Source organism: Parasteatoda tepidariorum, chromosome 2 (assembly GCF_982258835.1).
Source record: "Parasteatoda tepidariorum strain Cologne lab strain chromosome 2, Ptep-v5.0, whole genome shotgun sequence".
Classification (NCBI taxonomy): Eukaryota; Metazoa; Arthropoda; class Arachnida; order Araneae; family Theridiidae; genus Parasteatoda; species Parasteatoda tepidariorum.
The window spans coordinates 68,541,644-68,558,179 of NC_141756.1; the positions used below are offsets into that span (position 1 = coordinate 68,541,644).

A 16,536-nucleotide genomic window follows, 5' to 3' on the forward strand; every position below is an offset into this window, starting at 1 on the left:
AAACAATGGCATTAAATTTTTACAACCATACACATTGACTACATACTGTATAAAGTGCTCCATAATTACTATAATTAATGCCCTTGAATCCTTATCAAAAATAAAGAACAAAAAGTATAACATCAGGGGGGTCACAATATAATATTTAAGCATTGAAGATAAAAGAACACTACTGAAATCTGCTCAATTACTAGTGAGGAAAACAGGATGAAAAAAACATAAAAACCAGATTGATTTCTTGAAGAAACTTGGAGGTGTTTATAAATAGCTTTCCAACTATTTTCTTATTCCTCAAGCAATCAACCACAATTTTATATTTTGTACATCTGCCTACCTTAAAAATGATTCGGTAGAAGTCTTCCACGATTAAAAGAAAAAAAAATTTTAGGAGAAAAAGAAAAACTACAAAAAATAACAAGTTTATACAATTCTTTCAAAAGCTTACAAAAAAAGGCTAAAAAGCTAGAAAACAAAATAACAAGACGATATAATATTGTTGGAAGCTCACACAATTATATCCGCAAATTAGAGTCTTTTTAATATTGTATTAATATAGCCAAAGCAAAATATGTCAATAAATCAGTGCGCGTTTGATACATTTGTGGATTGCTTTGGCCGTCTTAATACAATATTGGAAAGCACTCTAATTTGCGGATAGAATCGTGTGAGCTGACGACGATATATATATATACATATATAAAGAATTGCTTACTTTTCCGGCATTGAGGCAATAAAAGAGGAAAACTAATAGCCCTTGTAAAATATTTAGTCCTAAGAAGAAATAAGCAGTCAGGGGCTTTTCATCATGTAGGAAAAGGGGCAACACTGTCCATGTGGCACATAAGACTAGAAGAAGGAAGGTCGCCTCTCCACTCCACACACTGCACATGAAAAAATATATATATATTTTAATAAAACTTGACATCAAATAAAGCTAAACATAACTTGACATCAAATTAATTTTATGCACTCATCCATATGTTTATAAATTATTAAAAAGTCGAATAAAAGGTTTTCAGCGAAAGATAATAACTTCCAATAAAAGACCATTTTGGTTATTAACAACCAACCAATTCACAGTTTATCTAAGGTAGGAAAAACAGGAGTAAAATTAGAAAAAGAAAAATTAAAGACTGAATTAATTAAAAAAATATCTTTACGTCAATAAAACTAGAATATATATATTTCAACAACTTAAACATCCACAAATAAATTGTTTTTACATTTATTTCGTAAGATGTAAAAATTAGATAAACAGAAAAACTGCTTCGACAAATTTACTTAAGAGCGAGTTTTAGTGTGTATGGAAAGGAATTAAACTCTATTGTAAACATTCGAAACAAGAATAACGTTTAAATTAAGCGTGAATAATCCAAAATAAATAAACTTCATATATAGAATAATCTAGATATTTCAAAGAAAATAATTGATGCTTTCTAAAATTATAACTAGAAAAGTTTAGTTTAAGTCTGAGAAAATAAACATTTGTATATAGTATAAATTTAGTTTTTTCAGATGCCGTTCGTTGATTTATGTTTTAGTACATTACACTTAGTACAGACATTTTAAGGAAGAAAAAACAGGGTATTTTTAATAAATGAAATAATAATAAATAAATTGTATTTCTAGACTAATTATATTAATTTATCATTTTGCCGTACGGTAAATATCCAACGAAATACAAATTTTCTGAAATTTCAACATTTGCAGATTAAAATTATACTCTATGTGCAAATTGCTCTTAAAATTTTTTATAGCTTTTACTATTATTATTTATTAATTTATATATTAACTTTTTACCCAAATAAGGATACTTTGGATTTTATTACTGGTAAAATCATGCAAAATCATTAATTTAGGGGAAGGGGAGATAAAGTTAGGTTAAATTGTTTTTATATATTCCGATTTAATGCATCGATAAAAATTCTTGCTATAAATAGAAATAAATAAAGCTGTGAGACGTTAAGGAGATAAAAAACCAGCTTCCACGACTAATTTTGTTTTAAAAACATCTAGAAAACAGCGTAATCAAGAGACATTTTATAGAGCATTTGAAAATGTGGCTTATTAAATTGCCCCAAGCTCTTTAATGTATCTCTGTAAATTACTTAGACATAAAAGAAACTGTTAGAAAATTGAAATGTCAATTACTTATCAAAGCACAAACAAAAGTAAAAATAAAGTGATTAAAATAGCTTTGTCATTTTGAAAAAAAATGTTTTAATCAAGATAAATTTGACATCAATATTTTGATTAAATGAAGTGGAAAGCGCGAACCCTTTGTTACGAAACTAATAAATCAATAATAATCATAATATCCTAAAAAATAAATTAAGTTAAAATGTTTTAATTTAAAGGTATACGCCGAATGACAGAGACAAGCTTTTATTGGCTAGAAATAATTAACACTTCAATTTCGAAGTATCATTTATATTAATTACAATATCATTTATAACATTTCAGAATAGACCGAAATTTCATTTTCAATAAGATCGTTAATAAATTCACAGCTTTCAACACACATAAAAGTTAAATCGATAAAAGATTATTTTCGTGTAAATCTATCAAACGATGCATTCAACATAAAATTGCTTGATAAACAAAACAGAACGAAAACTGAGGATAAATACCAATCGATGATAGCTGGTAGTTCGTAAATTGTTGTAATGCTATTAAACGTTTGCTTCAAAATCATTAGACAAACATTCTCAATTACAGCGAGATAATTGGTAACTATAAACACAACCCGTTAATAACAGTTGAGTAGTTCGAAAAAACGCTATTCACACGCTATTTCTGAGAAAAATAGCAAAATGAATCGAAGGGTAACGCCCACAAAATATAATTTGATTTTGGAAGAAAAAATTATGATTCATTAATAGAGTTCCAATCATGCTATTTGCAAGGCTATCAATTTCTAATAATAATAATAACAAAAGATAAAAAAAAAAAAAAAAAACAGAACATCGAAGCCTACCTTCAAACGCGAATTTAGTTAAGAATATTATACAAACCTATCAGTGCTAAAACATGAAGTATTGCGATTGAGCAAACGATTTACTGGTGGTGAAAAAAAAACTGATGATAAATCATCAGTTTTGCAAATGCAGTTAAAAGGGAGGTGCAGGACGAAATTAGAGTTAAAACCAAAACGGGAGAGAGAACTAAATCATTTTTAGTTTCTTTGTTTTATTTCTCCTTATTTATATAATGATAATGTAAGAACGATTAGGAAAATTGCTCAAATTGGACGAAAAAGGGAAATAGTAGCAGTTGAGGAAAGAAATCGATATAATCGCTTACATCGGGTTGTTGCTCTTTGGGTAGTTTTTACTTTGCCAATGTTTTTACGCTTGGGGCATGTCAAGATAAAAGGTTGAAACATGATTTATAATCTCAGAGCATTTTTAGACTATTTTATTTGCACCTACCTAGTTTCCGATATTTTAGTATAATCTAGCGACGAACATAATGGTATGGCAAATAAAATCGTTACTTTTGTGAATAAAGTCGCCACATATTGTATTTTAGTTGAAAAAGTTACCGCTGTTTATCGAAGCTCTGTAGCCAAGGAAAATAAAAAGCCACACTTGAAGCAATTCGATGATTTTAAACTACATATGTTATCTTATTTATAATAATCTGGGCTTTAAAATAAACAAATAACTTAAATACTTTAAAAGTTATTAAAAAAATTTTAAAAATCGACAATTTGGAGATATTTTTCCATCTAAATGAAAATTATAAAAATCACTGTCGTATTCTCAGTTTTTGCAAATTTTTATGAGCTCAGGTAATGCAGCATTGGAGTAAGCTCTTAAATATTAAAAATTAGACAACAAACGCTTTTTATTTTCACTAAACTGTGGCTTTTCTCCATATTGAATTTTTTTTTTTCAAAATAAGCATGGACAGCGCTAGCTTTAGATAGGCTAAACTAGACCTAACAATCATGAGGTAACAGTTGCAAACTCATAGCAGTTAAATAGCATACTATTCGAAAAAAGAATAATTTCATAATACAACAGAGCTTTCAAAAAACAGCCTTAAATAGTGAAACGAAGTAAATGAAAGCCTAGTCTTGCTCAAATTAATCATTAATAATTCAAAAATATGAAAAATAAATGTAACAGACTTAAAATCTAGCTCAGTATATTTTAAATGTTGGAACAAGTTGAGTTATTGACACAAAATATGGAATCAGCAGTATTGCTACAAACATTAATGACATTACGTAATCTGGTTAGGCTGCTGATTACACGGAGATATGAACTAAGTTTGACTATAGAAACTAGAAAAAGAAAGTATCACTTGAGCAGGAAGCGATGCAAGTCTCCACTAAATAGATTTTTACTGATGACTTTGTGATGTCAACATAATTTAACCGTCGGGATGTTAATCCAAACCAGCAGTTCATTTGGCACCAATTTGAAAGATAAGGAAGCAAGAGGTAGACATCAGTAAACGAAAATTTATTTTTAAAACTGCAACTGATTTAACACAATTTTAAACAATTTAAGAAATTTGTTAGCTCAGGAAAACTTTGGATTTCACGATCCCGAAACCATTGTTGAGGGCATTGTTTGCCATTCACCTATTCATTCAATTCAATACAAGAATCCAAAAATATTTCTTTATTAAAAAATAATAAATATTTTTTTTCCAATGCCCACCTGTATTAACATTTGCCATTTCAAGCGTATTAAGCCAGATTTGTAGGCCACTTTTTCGGGGGCACCATATTAGACGGACCAAAGTTGCTCCCACAGTAAGGGCAGATAGTTGAGGGAATGAAAGAACATTCATGCCTTGTCTGGGAGTTGAACCCAGAACCATTTTAATGCAAGATCAGTTCTCTTACCCCTACACAGTCCGGTCGGTATAATAATAAATGTCTAAATTAATTAAAATTAAAGGGAAGGGATGAAAAAAAAAATCTATCAGCTTCGAAAAAAAAAGGAAAGATAAATAACAACTACAACATAATTAGCTAATTCAATTGATAAAATAATGTACAATCAACGACAAATATACAAGTCAGATAAGATTGTGCAAAAATCTATTGAAATCTTTATAGACAAAGATCTATTTCCACAATGGAAACCTATCAATCACGAATGACGTTAAAGAAGACGAAATGATTTTTAATAGAAATGAATAAAAATGAATTTAGAAAAAAAAAAACGAGTTTCAAGTCATTAAATAATGAATCATTTAACGTAAGACCAAGAGACACCATTTGAATTAAATGAGTATCTAAATCAAATTAAAGGACACGGTTCAGATTTCCTCCTAACATTTCATATAATTTACGAGCTCCTAACAGGTAATTTTCCACCATTAGATATTCAAATTCAGCAAGCACCAGAGGGCAGTGTCTACAAATAACATCCAATCAGACCACCTTTTAAAGGCGTTGAATGGATACAAGACCACGCCCAGGACGCCCACAGAGTTCTTCTAATTTATATGAGAGTCACCTTTACAAGATACCCTGTTATTTAAACGACGGATTTCCAGCAAAATCGCATTGCAAGAGGGTCCAAAGAGGTGATTAGCTACAAGAAGCGCGTGCAAATCGCTGCATCCCAAAAGTAAGGGAAGGAAACAGCCGGACTACCGACAATAAAACCGAGGAATGGAACAGAATAAAAGAACGTTTCAAGAATAATAAGCTGTTCATTGCAATTCCAGAGGAGACTCACTCCGTCACCTTGAACGTATATTTAGGTGCCTTAGGGACCGTGCCCGTGTCGAAGTTTGTTGGAACTTAACACTTTACCACCCGCTTCTTACTCAAGATTATTTTTTCTTCCTTTCCATAGAATTTTTTTTTATTCTTCTTCAGAGAGCGCAAGAAATCAGTTAGTGCCAAACCAATTTGAGCGTGAATGAATGATTTGGATTTACTTCTCTTCTTTATTTTGTATTCTTGGAAACTGTGCAATAACAGCATTGCTTTGGCCATTGGACCAAAAATGACATTTTCAAGACGGGGTAGATTAGCTGCGTCATTCGGAACTGTGGGAAAATATTGAGTACTTAGAAAGTCGATGGGAAGACCAGCAGATGTTCAACGTGAAGTAAAGACACATTTAAACACCTGTATTACTTAATAAAATAATTCCAAAATCTGACTATGTATGTAGGACTTTATAGCTTCATGTATGGGAAATATTTTCTAGAAAAAATTATTTAAATATCGCATAAGTCGAATCAATAGATCTGAAATATCAATTCTGAGATATGCATACCTTAAAATAGTTACTGACATCTATAGATTTATACGAAAGTTAATACTATAAACACACAGGTGTTTTTTAATCTTTGTCATATTTCGAATAAATTATCGGTACTCTTTAAAAAAAAAAAAAGGTGATAGAATGCAATAAGAATCATCCGACACTAAACCTATTATCTTACAAAAACTTAACTTATTATCAAACTAAAAAAATTTCCAAATGAGTTTTGTAATCCATCATTATAAATGGAACATCTTCGTACTCATCTGTATTAGAACATATCATCATGATGCATTACGAATGATAAGATTACTCTTAATCTACAACTGCTAACAACAAATCTTTAACGTCCTTAATCAACAAATTCTTAAGAAAGAGTGAATTTTGGACAACATGCTACATGTTTAAACATGCCTTCTTTTGCTTCAACGATGTTCTGATACCGCAATCTGTCAGAAAATAAGCGAATAATGAGCTTGCCTTAACGTAGCCTCATTAAAGAAATATGATTAATGACAAAATTTTAATTCCATACATCATTAAACAAGTGCATTAAGAACAACGCTGCTGATTACGAAGAGGGGGGGGGGGGGTTGCTCTGTTCCACAAAGCGTAGTTTTAACTTAATAGAGGAATCCATTATAAATTCTCCTTTCCCTTAAATCAATTTGTCAGCTAATGTATATTGAATTTTAAAAATTGAAGGATTTTGAAGTTAAATTAAAGGCAAAACCATCTTGAGCTTGTACATTTCTTATCTTACCCGTCCAAGTTTAATGACTATCGAATGAGGTCCTCCAGAAAATATGTTCGATTTGCAATGAAACTGCAATATTCTTCTTATAATTAAAACGGAACAATAAATTGTTTTGTTTGAAGTTCGGCTATGACAGATTTCAAATTGGATGATGATAAATTTAATTTTTTTTTTTTTAAATTAATAGGCTTGTTCACAAACAAGTGCGATTGTCTGGGAAGATGATGTTAATTAAATGTTTTATTATCATTTTTGATCGCCAATTTGAATTGGCTTATTTTTTTACAGTAAATAACGATACAAATGGCAAAACATTAGTTTTTAGACGGCTTGTTTTAATAAGCTATTTTTTAATATAAAAGGTTCCTTTGCGTTCCTTAGATATAAAATTTTTATTAACACTAGAAAGACTGAAATACCTATATTGCCCAAAAGCAGTCAAAATGACTGCATTGTGAAAGAATAACTAATGTATAAAGAAATTTGCTTAAAATTACTTTTTAATATTTTTGATATTATTTTCAGTTACATAACAAGTTACGTATTAGTAAATATCAACAATAAAAATAATTATAAAAGTCATAAAATTCTAAGAAATTGTGTCATTATATACATCGTTTTTCTAATTGATATTAAAAAGCAATCAAAATGACTTCCTTAGGCAATCTAGTATTAAACATAAATAAAGGCTCTATAGTGATTTGGTCTGGGGGTAGGGGGAGATTCTCAGTTCCATATATATATATTATATGGGTCATAACTCCACTTGAATAACACACTAATTTGTCACTTGAAACTATATCTGACAATATTATAAAAGTAGCATTAAATAGATAATTTTTATTGTTATAATGATTTAGCATATATATTTACTAAGGGAAATACAGAATGGATTAAATTTAACTCGGAGCTGTAAATAATTGTCGTATCATCGACACCTAATTTATGAACAATGTATTATTCTAAACATGATTAATATTTGAAAACAATTTTAATAATGAAGTGTCACATTTAAAAATATTTTGTTTCAAACAATGAATGAACCATCCGAATACATTTACATAAAAATGAATTCAAATTATGGATTTGGATTCGTAAAAAAATACATCGCTCCAAAAGTTCTTTCTCTTTAAACTAAATTGGCTTACTTTATGAGCTCTTTCATTGGCTCCTAATTCAGGAGTTTAACCTGGGTATCCAACCCTTCGCACGCCACTGATCTGTCATCTTCTAAATACTTTTCAATTGTACTACGTCGTTATGCCATAACGAAACCTAGCAATTTTAAAGCGTCCAAAGAAGAAACTAAACGGCTGAATAGAATAAAATTCCGGAACAATTGACCAGCGAATTATGACAACCAATACTCTTTTGTTGATTGATGAAGCGAGTATTAGATTTGTAGTTAGACCACGTGACTATTTCCAATTCGAAATCGTGACTGGAATAATGCTCTACCCCTCTCTCCTTTTTTTTCTTTTACGTTCCCTCTCCATTTTCTAGAAATATCACGGGAAAAAACCGTAACAGTTGCACAACTGGTAAAAAAGGAGTTAGCGTTGCCCAAGATTTATTCGCTTCGAAAAAGAAAAGAGAAGTTTTTGAATTAGTGAGGGAAGTTTTCTTTTTAAAAGAAAAAAAAAATTCCGGATAGGGAGGAAAACAGGGGGGCTAGCAGAATCTTGGATGCGGAAATTGAAGGCTGCCGAAACTTGAGCTAGAATCACATTCACGCACGAGTTGTGAAAGAGTAGAGCTGCTGCCAACTCTTTTCCTAGACAAGTGAGCAGAGAGGATGCAGTAGAGCTTCAAGTAATATGAAATGGTGGAATTTTCCTTTCTTTTTCGTCCGGGAAAAAGAAAAAACCGCAGTCGAACTAGATATGTCGGAAGCACCAAGTATTTGGCAGTCGATAGTGGACTAGATATTTTTTAAGATCAAATACTACAGACATTTTTATCTTTAATACTTTTTTTTTTGTTGTTGTTGATGGCATAGATAATAAAATACAGAAGATCAATGCAACAGGAGAGTAAATTTTGTTACAATAAAGAGTTCTATTAATTCTGTTATTAATTTTGTTTAAAATTTGAATTACACCAATTCGAGAGTAAAAAATTAGGTTAATATGCTGAAATGATAAAACAGCTGTAAAATACCATATAGTTTGGTCACCAAAAAATTGCCATACCATAAAACTTAGATTGTAGTAACTTTTGGGGAAAAAAAAGAAAAAAAAAAGAGAAGAATGAAGCAGGACAAATTTGAAGAGAAAAGAGGGACTATATAAAGTTAAAGAGAAAAAACGCTTTAAAAATAAATAAATAAATACATAAATAAATGCAGAATTTTGCTTTTCTTAGTTCAGTGTTATCAGTATCGATAACATTAAGTACAACACTATAGATCCAAATGAATTTACTTTAATAAAATCTAATCAGTCTAATTAATTTCCTTGATTTATTAATTTCATTAAACTCGTCTAAAACTCAAATTGATGTTTTAGATAAAAGAAAAAAAATTTTATTCCCTTCCAACAAATTAATTTACTGGATATTTATTTATTTATTTATCTTAAATTAATCGCATTAAATTTATGCATTATAGTGAAAAGCTGATTTCCAATAGCTGCAAATCTCCCCGTAAGCTTCTCTTGAATAATGAATGGTATTCTGATTGTATTTGTGGACAAACACTTGATTTAATAAAGTAAGATTCTAAATAAAATATCAATCTGGCTTTTCGGGGCGAAGTAATGCTTATGGTTCTGTTTGCCCTGAAACATAACTGAGCACCAGTCTATACTTCCAAGCAGTTAGTATAATTTTGTGTCTTCCAATTTTGTTTTTCTTTCAATCATTTTAACTTTCTCTTCCCAAGCTTATGACTTTTGGTTTTCCAATGAGTTGATTTATAAACTAATTCAATACTCGAACCTGCGACATTTAACTTTCATCTTAAATATATATATATATATATATATATATATATATATATATATATATCGCTCATGGGCTACAATAGTGGCACAACTCAAAAAACACGCGTTTTGGACTAAGAACAGGTGTAAATATAAAAATACACAGCAATGCTTGTACAACTCATAATTCAACTTGAAGGTAATCTTCGTTTAAGGAAACGAAAGCATTTCTTATGCATATTGCATACCAATGAAAACTTTAAACTCACTTAACTCAAAACTTGATTTTTTGAGTTGTGCCGCTATTGCAAGAAATTGTTTTTAAAAGTAAACTTACAGTAATTTCAAAGCAACTATATCTATAAATTTATAAACTTGCAAAATATTGTTTCATATATGATGAATCACATTTAATTGAATTAATTATAAAATCCACGATATTTTTGAGAGAAAAAAAAAACCAAAGCACAGCAACAGATAAGAGAGACAAATCCTGCTCAATAAGCAATGTACCGACTTGAATAAAAATCCCCAATTTTCACTCCCTATGGCGAAGTAACAGCTGTGCTTCGTGGCTCCTTGCCGATTCACGTCTTTTAAATTAATGCTCTGAGACAGCAAAGTAAATACTGAATCTTCAATCCTCAAATAAATAAAAAGAAAACTACTGATTCCGTTTTTTCTTCTTTTACATCCTCTGGTAACTGCCGCCAACTCTTTCCTCTCGTTTCGAACTCTAAAAATCCGGGGCGCTAAGCCCCTGCAATCAATCCACCCGGTCTTCGGGTGAAATCGAAGGCGATGGGGAGATCAGGACTCCGATTTTCTCCGGATTTAGTTGATGGATTTGTGGGGATTTCCCCCTTCTGCGGGATCCACGCTAATATTTTCGGACTGGGAGGAAAAGAAAAAAAAATATCCCAACTAGCATGATCATATCGAAAAAAAAGAAAAAAACATCGCCAAGGAAAAGAACGATATTGGTGACTATTTTGGCGATGAATGGTACGATCAGAGAGAAGACATACGTTTCCTGAATAGAAGAGTGATTTTTCTTGCTGTTTAATGATAAAAAATAAAAAAAATGACATCTTAAAGCGTGAAAAAGTCTACGATATTTTTTTCAGATTTAAGTATTGTAAAGGAGCGTTTTCATTCGTAGGATTGCTTGCAGTGGTCAATAGCTTTTTGTTTGTTTTCTGAGTAAAAAACAAAAAATGTTATGTAAAATTATAATCTAATGTATATTTCTAAGAGATCAGTAGCTTTTCGTTTTCTTCCTAAGTAAGAAAAAAATATGCAAATTTATAATCCAATGCATATTTTGAATTCAATATATATTTTTAAGATGTGAATAGCTTTTTCTTTGCTTTCTAAATAGAAAAATAAAACATCATGCAAAATTATAATCCAATGTATATTTTGAATTGCATCTTCGTTGGTATACATTAAAAGCGTTTTTTGTAGCTTTTACGCTAAAATAAATGAAAAAAAAAAATTAAAATTCGAACAAAATTTTTGTTTTAAACTTAGTATAATATATTCCCGAAAATACTGAACTTTGAGGGATCCTTCCGTATTTGGTAACATTTTCTTACTTAGATGAAAAATCATTAAGATCAATGAAGATTTTTTATTTTTGCGTATCTTAATGAGTTCAAACAAAACAATCTAAGAGTTAAAATAAAATTCCCTGACAACTCCAGGTTTTTCCCTTACCCAATCGAGCCCCTGAAGCTTAAAACAGTTATAAAAATAGCACATTAATCGTTAAAAATCGTCATTTTTACATAACGAAAGATAATGAAATATACAACCGAAAATTTTAAAATTGAATAATACTAAATAAAAGTTGCATATGAGAGAAGCTCAAGACATGCTTAAAAATATCAAAGCAGCTATATTTTGACGAGAGTATAAAATGTAAACCTATGTGTAATATACATTCCTCTAATAATTAAATTTTGATGCAATTATAAATTTTTATCATGGAAAATAAAAACGAATTTAAGCAAAAGGTGCAATATACAAAATGTACTTATTCCCTTTAAAAAGTTACTATCAAAAGCACGCAATACGTCATTAAAAAATTATAATCAAGATATTGGAACTTGCTTTACCTAAGAACACTATTTAAATAAAGAGTCACAATAAGAATTCATGGAATTATTAGAAATAAAAATTGCTACATACTTTAAAAAATGTAATTTTTCTTTACGTAAAAGATTATAAGATTGAATCTTTTAATGCATAGTTTTAATATTTTTTTTTAGTTAGAGAAATATATAATATACTTTAAAAAACGAAATAATTTCTTTAACAAATTGATAGATATTAACAAAAATGTCAAAAGAAGATATTTTGTTTATTTGATATTAGAAAAGTCGATAAAATAGAAAGACTAATACATACAAACTGAAATAATTAAATAAAGCAAATAAAAATGTCTTTCCAAACTGTCGAGTAGACAGAAAAAAGAAAGAGAAAATTAAATTATCTTCAATTTAAAGCTTGGAATAAGAAGTGTTTATGACATTTATATTTTCTTTTTTATTTTATTTATATAACTGACATTTATATATATATTTTTTCCCTTTCTTGAGACTATAAAAAATTTTTTCTTCTTTTCTTCTTCGTGACGGAAACAGTAAAACATTTTCTTAATTTACACTGCTATAATGTGACCATAATTAAAACAAAAAGGTCAAATTTACGTAAGAGTACTAGTGAATATTTTGAGTTTAAATTACTATCTAGTTAAAATATGCAGTAAAAAATTATAACTTTTCATTGGATATTTCACGTATGAAGATTAAAAGCGAAATAATGCTATTCAACTTAGCTTCTCTGTTGAGAAAGCTTGTTGTGCTGGAAAACATTCTACGAGTTCAGGAAAATTTTAGTAAAATAACTGAAATTTTTTACTTTAACTTTGTTTAACTAAGTTAATTTTATCTTTAACAAAGTTAACAAACAAACAAGATTTAACAAACATCTTTACAAATTTTATCTTTAACTAAGTTAAACTTTGCTTCACCAACAAAAACAAACGTTTAGGAAAATTAGGATAATTTTTTTCCTGCCGGACTTCGAAGCAATATTTCTGTGGGAAATATTGCTTGAAGAGCAGAAAAACAAATTCTGTGCACAATGAAATTTATGTTAACTGATATTTACTAGAGTTTGGTTACAAAAAAATAAATAAATAATATAAAATAAAAATAATATAACAGGAAAGTTAGCGAATTCTACGAATTTGAGATAAATAATAAAAGGATTAAAATAGTTCTCTATTTCTTAAATATCAAAAACTTTAAGTTTAAGAACTAACTATAACATATCTCAAACTAGTTGTAAAACCATAATTGAAATTGATATTGATTTTTTTCTACTTACTTAATAGCTGTTAATTTTGTCTGGTCCTTGCTTTTGATAGGTATTGTACTATTTCGTTGCGAACATATTCTACCAACAGTCATAAAAAGAAACAATACTGATGCCTGTAAAAAAGATATAGCACATTTATATTAAAATTTTGATGAAATCTGAACACTTTTAATAAGAGTCTGCTAAAATGTTCTCTAAGTTTACAAATATTTTATTCAGGGACCTTATTTACATAAGAACACTCTTAGAAATGTTATCGAACTCTTTTCAAATTCTGGTCAAAGGAGAGGAACTTGATAAAATTTCTTTTTAACAGTAGAGTGTTCTCCTGTTATTATTGAACTTTTCAGCTCTAAGATATGATAAAATTTTGCCAAATGTGTTGATAAAAACATTTGTAACTAATTTGAGTTGTTGTCAACCAAAGAGTTCTTATTTGCAATTCCGTAGAGCAAATATGCAACGCGCCATCTAAATAAAAGCCTGCGATTCTGATAAATATTGACAAAACTATATATCAGCATGACATAGCTCCACAGTGGACTGATGTAAGGCATGGTTCGCAGTAGAAGTCCAGCATCACTGGCAGAAGTCAGTGAGCTGATGAGTGACCACTTTGATGTGCCTTCGAAACTATTCTATTGCAGTGCTAGACTTCGCGCGAAAATCACTGGGTTACCAAAGAGGAGGAGTTATCCCCTCAGCCGAGGATCAAAATTGTGATGGCATGCCTTCAGATCATCCTCAGGAATGTTTTCCAGACAAGTGTTAGTTCCCTTGCTGCCGTGCTAACAATAAGAGGTTTTCATGGTTTTTCTCCCAATGCAACTCAAATGTGCATTAGTTCCAGCAAACAGTCCTGCACGAAGATTTTTTTCTCCCAATGCTTAATTCAGTAACTCCCTAGTGTTCTAGGTTGGGTTCAAAATTACAAAGTTGAGCATTGGTAGTTGTTAACTCGGAATTGTGTCCTGTTCAACGCCGTTTATAAAATAAAACAGTCCCTACTGCAACGTAAAGTACTACTCTCTGTATGCCAGGCCTTAAAGGGTTATTTGTAAGTGGGAATTGATGACAACATCTCAGCGTACTACGTCCTCTGCATAACCGCAAAATAGATAAGTGTCGTAAATTTTCTGACATAAATTTTAAAAAAAATCTACGTCACAAGCCTGTTCTGCGGATGCGCATAGGACGCAATACATTGAGATATTGACATCAGAGCCCACTGTGAAATAACTTTAAAATTACTTCAAAATTTATATAGAGAACATGTAATGTCATACTCCATCTGTTAGTTAACTGTGTTTTTTTTTCACCATACTCCATCTGTTAGTTAACTGTGTTTTTTTCACAACTTATTAAAGAGTAAAAGGGTGACGTTGATATGTAATATTTAAAAAGGTCTTTACATATATTTACATATTAATGACGTCATCTTATAAAGAAAAATAAGACAAAGCATTAAGTATCAACTCACCCGTAATAAAGTATCAACGAAAACATAAAGTATCAACTCACCAAAGCGCATGCTATGGCTGGTCCACCAAAACTGAAAACATAATAATTGTCCACTCTTAGCCAGCAATAGCTTGCAGTGCCGTAACTGGCAGGGTCTATCATGGCTGATATGGCAACAACTATGGCTGGAACTCCATATGCGACGGCAGAATACCATTTAACTCGCCATCGATCGGGGTGTACATCTGCTTCTCCCAGTAAAATGTAAAGATGGAAGCTGTCTAAAAAGGCCCACGCAAAAGCTGCCAAAAGTAGGTAATGTAAAAGACCAGCTAGTACAGAACAAGCTTTGGGTTCTTCCGTTTGTTCTAGGCCAATTACAAGAGCGGCTTCCGCTAACAATAGACACAAGCAAAGGTGTTTATGTATTGTCACACGTTCTGTTCGCAGACATCTAGGAAGAAAAAGAAAATAATTAATTAATTACATTTGTATATACATAAAATTAAAGTATTAACTGTAATTTGATCTGGTTAGGAAACAAAACACGAATTCAAGCGACGCTAAACCAAGATGAAAGAAGCAATATGCCACTTGCATTATTCATTATTCAATAGAGCTGCCATGTTGCTAACAAGCTAAGAATTAACAAAACACGTTGATCTTGGCCTAGCGAAGCTGCTTTTTCATTAAAAAAAAGTTATTAAAAAATTATTTCATTTCTAGCATAGATTTTTACAGTAAAAATCAAGTTTCGTGGGAAAAAGGTAAGGGTTTCCATTCAAAAATTTCTCTTTGTAACTACAACCGTAGAGCTGTAATATTATAACGAACGTTTACATCTTATAATACTTTTATGCAAAATTTAACTCCTTTCAAAAAAAAATTTTGGGCAAAATTTTACAAAAATTATCACTTAAAAAAAAAAATCCAATTCTTTCTTAAACTCAAACCCAATGCATTACATTAGATTGTAAAATATTGAAAAAAAAATATTGGCAATCAGAAATTTTCTTTTTCAAAAGTAATCTCGTCATACAAAAATTGAGTGCATAAAAAATTTCAAACTATAGTACAATTAAAAAAACAAATGATTCTTTCAAATAATAAAATAAACCACTTAAAAACTCAAGCAGGCAACCGAAATGGTACATTAAATAAATGAAAATCTCGTTAACAACTCTTCAATTATTTATAATATCAGTTTTTTTTTCTTCCAGCATGTCTTTCATTAATATTTTTTCAAACATCTCTTAGTTTATTAAAGGAAATGGAACTATTTTTTTTCTTTCATTACCGTAAACTGTTGTGTGAAAAATAAAGTTCTTTTCTTCGCTACTAAATAAGAGGACAGCAGGAAAAATAGCTTTTCAACGGGAGAAAATAAATTATAAAACATGTAATAACAAATGATGTACTTTTTAGAATGCGTTTTTGTGCTTCAAAACAAGTTTTTTTTTCTTTAAAAAAAGCCGTTTAGATTTTTTAAAGCTTTTCCATGGTATAATTGAGCATTAATACACCGCACCTTTAGTGGAGAATACGATGTTGCCATTATTTAAAATATATTAACATAACTTCAGCATTTAAAAGAAGGAGAGTAAAAAAAATATTATATGAAGCTGCAAAAGAATGAAAAAAATATTCGTAGCATAACTTATTTTTCTTATTCTTTTTAAATATTTCTTCCAGAACGGGATGTTGATTTTAGGGGGAAAATTTAAATAAAAACAATTAACATAAAAGAATATTTTGTTTAATTAATAAG

At 30.0% G+C, this 16,536-nt stretch overlaps 1 protein-coding gene across 6 annotated transcripts in view; it reads right to left on the reverse strand.

The window, feature by feature from the left end:
• LOC107451346 (latrophilin Cirl) overlaps positions 1 to 16,536 on the reverse strand; it is a 266,378-nt gene that overhangs the window by 16,063 nt on the left and 233,779 nt on the right. For all 6 annotated transcript variants that reach the window (XM_087157480.1, XM_087157483.1, XM_087157479.1 and 3 more), the window contains exons 15-17: positions 14,829 to 15,222; positions 13,317 to 13,420; positions 713 to 881 (exon numbers count right to left, since the gene is read on the reverse strand). In XM_087157480.1, the coding sequence (XP_087013606.1) occupies positions 713 to 881; positions 13,317 to 13,420; positions 14,829 to 15,222 (667 nt within the window). The remainder of the gene's footprint in view (positions 1 to 712; positions 882 to 13,316; positions 13,421 to 14,828; positions 15,223 to 16,536) is intronic.